General features: G+C 50.9%; 1 protein-coding gene across 1 annotated transcript; it reads left to right on the top strand.

Moving 5' to 3' along the window:
• The first annotated feature begins 318 nt into the window (after nucleotides 1-318).
• On the top strand, nucleotides 319-5,068 carry NR0B1 (nuclear receptor subfamily 0 group B member 1). Its single transcript, XM_045888027.2, has 2 exons — nucleotides 319-1,510; nucleotides 4,767-5,068. Exons 1-2 carry the CDS (start codon nucleotides 319-321, stop codon nucleotides 5,009-5,011), a joined length of 1,437 nt encoding a protein of 478 aa, XP_045743983.1. The 3' UTR covers nucleotides 5,012-5,068.
• Nucleotides 5,069-5,493: the final 425 nt, after the last annotated feature.

Raw genomic sequence — 5,493 nt, 5'->3', positions numbered from 1 at the left:
GTTGGAACACTGCCCCCAAATACCTGCTCCCTGCTCTCTGCTCGGTCTTCCAGAGGCAGGGAAGGGTGTAATGAGAAGAAAGAAGGAAGTGTTCAGGAGCTCCCGTGCCTCCGTTCCTCCTTCATTCTCAGCCTTTGAGGCGGATCTGCGCCTTCTGAGCCGCGGAGGTCAAGGGCGAACACACCGAAGCACAGCGCCGCGCCCCCCTGCGCGCCCTTGCCCTGGCGGAGACGGCCGACGCGCGTGCGTGTGTGCTTGGTATAAATAGATCCCAGGCGGCCGCCACCGGACAGAGCTGGGTTCCGGGCACCGCGGGCCATGGCGGGCGAGGACCGCCAGTGGCAGGGCAGCATCCTCTACAACATGCTCATGAGCGCGAAGCAGACGCACGCGGCCCCGGAGGCGCCCGAGGCGCGGCTGGGGGGCGCGTGCTGGGGCTGCTCGTGCGGCTCGGAGCCCCCGGTGGGCAGAGAGGGGCTGCCGGGTGGGCGGGCAGTGACGCTCCTGTACCGCTGCTGCTTTTGCGGCGAGAACCACCCGCGGCAGGGCAGCATCCTCTACAACATGCTCACGAGCGCGAAGCAGACGCACGCGGCCCCGGAGGCGCCCGAGGCGCGGCTGGGGGGCGCGTGCTGGGGCTGCTCGTGCGGCTCGGAGCCCCCGGTGGGCAGAGAGGGGCTGCCTGCCGGGCGGACCACGGCGCTTCTGTACCGCTGCTGCTTTTGCGGTGAAGACCACCCTCGCCAAGGCAGCATCCTTTACAGCTTGCTCACGAGCGCGAAGCAGACGCACGTGGCGCCGCAAGCGCCCGAGGCGCGGCCGGGGGGCGCGTGGTGGCACCGCTCCTACGGCGCGCAGGGCCTGGGGGGCAGACGGCAGCTGCCGGGCGGGCCGGCCGTGGCCCTCCCGTACCGCTGCGGCTTTTGCGGGCAAGACCACCCGAGCCCGGGCAGCCTCCTCCACCACTTGCCCACGAGCGCAAAGCAGACACACGGGGCTCCCGAGGCGCAGCCCGCGGCCCCTTGGTGGGGCCCCCCGAGTGGCGCGCAGCGGCGGGTGGCCCTCAAGAGTCCACAGGTGGTCTGCGAGGCAGCCTCGGCCGGCCTGCTGAGGACGCTGCGCTTTGTCAAGTACTTACCCTGCTTCCAGGTGCTCCCTCTGGACCAGCAGCTGGTGCTGGTGCGCAACTGCTGGGCGCCGCTGCTCATGCTCGAGCTGGCCCAGGACCGCCTGAACTTTGAGACGGTAGACACCTCGGAGCCCAGCGTGCTGCAGAAGATCCTCACCACCAGGCGGCGGGAGACCGCGGGCGACGAGCCGTCGCCTCTGCAGCCTCTGCAGCTGCAGCTGCAGCCGCTGCCGCCGCCGTTGGTATCGCCGCCCGAGGCCGGGCGTTTGCCTTCGGCCGCTGAAGTCCAAGCCATCAAGTGCTTCCTTGCCAAGTGCTGGAGCCTGAACATCAGTACCAAGGAGTACGCCTACCTCAAGGGGACCGTGCTCTTTAACCCGGGTAAGGGCGCGGCCTCGGGCGCAGGCTTTTCTCTGTTCAGAAAAAACCCTGGGCAGTGCCTACCCGAAGGCGCAGGCACTGAAGAGTTCTCGGTGGTCGGGGGAGGGTCGGGGCACCGGCGAAGAATCCCGCGTAACTCCGCAGAGTTGGGGGAACTCCAGAAAGCGCTCCTCGGGGGTGGGCTGCTGCCGGACACTCAGCAGAGCGCAGGGGGATTGTTTGTTGAGGTTTACTGCTTCTCTCTCTACCTCTTTCTGTTACTAAGGAAAAGTTTGTGCCATCGAGGCACGGGGCTGGTCCTTCTCCTCTAGTCTTTTGAATCCGGTAGTATAGCTATAAAAAAAAGTTGGTGTTCACTGCAAATTCTGCAACTTGTCTTTCTGCGATGCAGTTCTGAAATTTACTAGAACCTTTCTGTTGGAGGAAATCTATTCAGGCTGGTAAGAAAGGAAACATTTGTTAAGGAGTCCTAGATCACCCCCCCCTCCCAGGGGGGACACTGTCGTGCAGGACACTGGACTTAGCCTTTCGTGGGTCTCCCTCTGAATGATCATGTTTATGGTCCTAAGCAGCTGGACTATGTCATCCTCCGAGTGTCTGTATCAGGGTCCCAAGGGGCAGGGAAAAAACGCTAGGGACTGCGAGTGGGAGCACTGTCTGTTAGAGCTTGCAGAGACCCTAGGGACCTCCTAATCAAGCCCCTCTGCCCTTCACCCTTACTCCACCCCATTTCCAGATTAGGGAGCCTAGTCCCAAATGACTTTACTCCATAGTAATGGCCAGTGAGTCGTGGAGCATGGCTCTCCTGGCCCCCAGGGGATGTCTGTGGCAACACACTTCCCAGGCTGGCTGTTAGGTGCTGGACTCTGTGCCAGAGTCCAACCAAATCGTGAGAGAACATCTCCGTGGACCACCCAGCACTTTTTCTTGAGTATGTCCCATTACTAGAGTTGTCTTCGACCAGAATCCTTCCAAAAGGGTCACAAGCGGGCACAAAGTTTCCAGGCAGCTTGAGTTGGGATAGTTTGTATAATGCTCCCTCCACACCTTCTTTTCCCTAACACCAGAAGTCTCTGGTTATGTCCCTGCCTGCTGCCTAGCATTTTTTGAAAGGGTAGAGAGCAATATTTAATAGGATGATATTTCACTCAGAACTCACATTTCAAGACCTAGAGCCTTCAGCTCATCCCAGCGATCACTGTAGGTCAACTTTTGCTTATATCCTTGTTTTCCAAACTTGCCTGTCCATAGGGGGAGGGGGGCACTTGTTCAAAGTCTTACCAGGCTCCTCCTTGGAGGTTCTGATACGGTAGCTGTGGTCCAGGGTCTGTAAATCTGCATTTGTAGTAAGTGTCCAAGGTGGTTCTTAAGATCATTTGGAATACATGTCTTGCTCTTTCAGCCAGTGTTCTTAAACATCTCCCTTGGGCCTTGTTCTGTTGGAATACAAAACAAAGGCTGGGGCTCAGCTTCCAGAACTTTACATTCCACTAGTTTGCTTCTTTCCCTCCACCCTGCTTAGCATACTTTGGTCACACACATGCATCTCCCTTATTCTCTCTCTCTGCTTCTCTGAATCCTCTCACTGTGAATTTAATCAACTAAACTGAGTGTATTTTAAACACAAATGCACCTGCTAAGCGTGTGGCCTTTCTTTGATGTTTATCCTTTTGTTGTGTATCTTCTGATCTTTATGTGTAAACATTTTTTTTTTTTATTGTGGAGTCATCTCTCCACATTTTCTCTTTCCCGAATTTACTTTATGGGCCTGCCTTTTACCAGGGGATTGGAGGGGGGCAATGGAAAAGGAGGGTGTGTTTTGAAAGCAGAGGAAAGGGACAGGGAGTTCACAAGAGGACATTTTAAGGAGCCATGAATCCAGACTAGAGGAACTTCAAATTCCTGGTGGAGATTGATGCAAGCCTCCTCTTCCCCTCATCAATGGAATTCAAACGATAAAATGGGGTCTCAAGTCTGGATAATGAGTGTAGGTAGTAGGGGATTGTTAATGTGTGGAGCGGGGTAGTCAGAAATGGAATATGGAGCACAGATGTGGCCTAATTTCCTTCTCCTCTTATTAGACCTATTTGCCTATGATAGGAATGACTCGCCTGTTACCATTACTATTTTTTAAAGAACGTAGGCTGGTCCTGCTACTTTGTTGGTCACCATGGTGCTTTGAAAATACTTTACTGCTGGATTCTGTAGGAAAGGGAAGGAAAACGATTGCCATCATCACTGACATCGCTTAAACAGCACTGTAAAATTGGTAATTGTTTAAATACAAGTTAAAGAACTTTACAGTAGTATTACTGTCCTGCAGGATCAAAGAACTTTTAAAAGCAGCCTCCCCTTAACACCATCTTTATAAAACTTACAGGCACATTATGTTTCCTACATTGTATTTCATTCACTTTTAGAAGGGTTATCACATAATACTGCAAGAAGGTCAGGCATTCCTTGTTTGAAAAGTTACTTTTGAACCATGTTGAAATTGATGATGTTTACAGGTTTACTTTTTAACACCTGTAAGACAGTGCTTTTAAAGACCTCTTTAGTATTTTTTAAAAGATGCTTTTGCAATATTTATTAAAATCAGTTTCTAAAAAAATTCTTCCCCAATACAGAAACCATGGTACAATGAGCTAAATGGCCAGTGTTATCTCTTAAATTACTCTGGAACTCAAAATTAAAATCAGCCTGTCGGCAGACAGTTATAATGAGACTCATGGGTCACTGCGGCTGTGAAGTTTGCCCCCATCAGCTGGGCAATCATGGTATTGGTGGGAAATTCAAGGGAGGATGTTGAAATATTTGTCATCTGGCAAAACCTGTAGTCATTCTACAATGGCCTGTTTCCCATAGGTAAAAGGTCAAGTGCTCACTTCTTGAAATAATCTTAATGTCTTCCTATTTCTACAGTGAACTGGAGCCGTAATTCATTAAATGATACTCTACTGTCACAGTGAATAAATGTGCATGTGCTGGCTCAGGGCCAGCAGTTTTTACATGTGAGGATACAAACACAGTGACTATAAAATGACTAGATGATATTTCATTCTCAGACAGAAGCATTGCTTCTGAAAACTTAGAACGGGTTTGGCATTTTGTCCTTGTTCCAGAAAGCCCTTTTAAGCAGGGAGCTTGAACTCTTGTTTAATGTGGGAAGGGGCAGAAATGGACGTATCTAAATGAGCTAAGGATGCCGAGTGAGCTGTTCACAATAAAGAGACTCTTCTCCCTTTTTCTCCTCCAGACCTGCCAGGTCTTCAGTGCGTGACGTACATTCAGGGCCTTCAGTGGGGAACTCAGCAGATCCTCATGGACCACATCAGGATGACACACAGGAGGCAGGAGGCCAGGTTCGCCGAACTGAACAGTGCCCTCTTCCTGCTGAGATTCATCAATGCCAGTGTCATCGTGGAACTGTTCTTCAGGCCCGTCATTGGTTCCGTCAGCATGGATGATATGATCCTGGAGATGCTCTGTGCGAGGTCATGAAGGCGTGGGGGCCACACAGGTGTAGTTGACCATGTAAGAAAAAGGAGTCACAGGCAGAAGAGTGTTTTAAAAAAAATGACAAATAAAGTTTCTTATTTTTATATGCTTACTTTTGTGTTCAATTAAAGAAGAACTTTAGTGGTAGACAATTAGCAAATCCTCTGATCCGTATAGTTTCATGGTGGAGAAATATGTGCCAGCAGGTAACACATCTCTGTACATGTCCAAGGAAAGAGCAGATGACTGCTCTAATAAGCTATTATCAGACCTTTAGTGACTCTCCACTGAACCTGCTAAAATCACGTTTGTAATATTAAATTATAATAAATGTTATATTGACTATTAACTAGATTGTAAAAAATTTCAGAGCTTAAGCAAGGCTTCAAAAAATATAAAAAACCTAATGAACATAAACAGACATTAAGTTATCTTTGTAAGTGGCATCTGGACATTTAATATTATTGCATGCCAGGATTGGTGAG

This window comes from Mirounga angustirostris, unplaced genomic scaffold (genome assembly GCF_029215605.1).
Source record: "Mirounga angustirostris isolate CCGP_5_RB_7025 unplaced genomic scaffold, mMirAng1.0.hap1 SCAF_11, whole genome shotgun sequence".
Lineage (NCBI taxonomy): Eukaryota > Metazoa > Chordata > Mammalia > Carnivora > Phocidae > Mirounga > Mirounga angustirostris.
Note: the sequence above shows the minus strand (reverse complement) of the source record. Positions and strands in the feature narration are given on the sequence as shown.

Excerpts from the sequence above, each read along its gene's own strand:
- NR0B1 (XM_045888027.2), top strand. The coding sequence starts at position 319 with ATGGCGGGCGAGGACCGCCAGTGGCAGGGCAGCATCCTCTACAACATG. Across the intron at positions 1,511-4,766 it reads GACCGTGCTCTTTAACCCGG|ACCTGCCAGGTCTTCAGTGC; the intron begins GTAAGGGCGCGG and ends TTTCTCCTCCAG.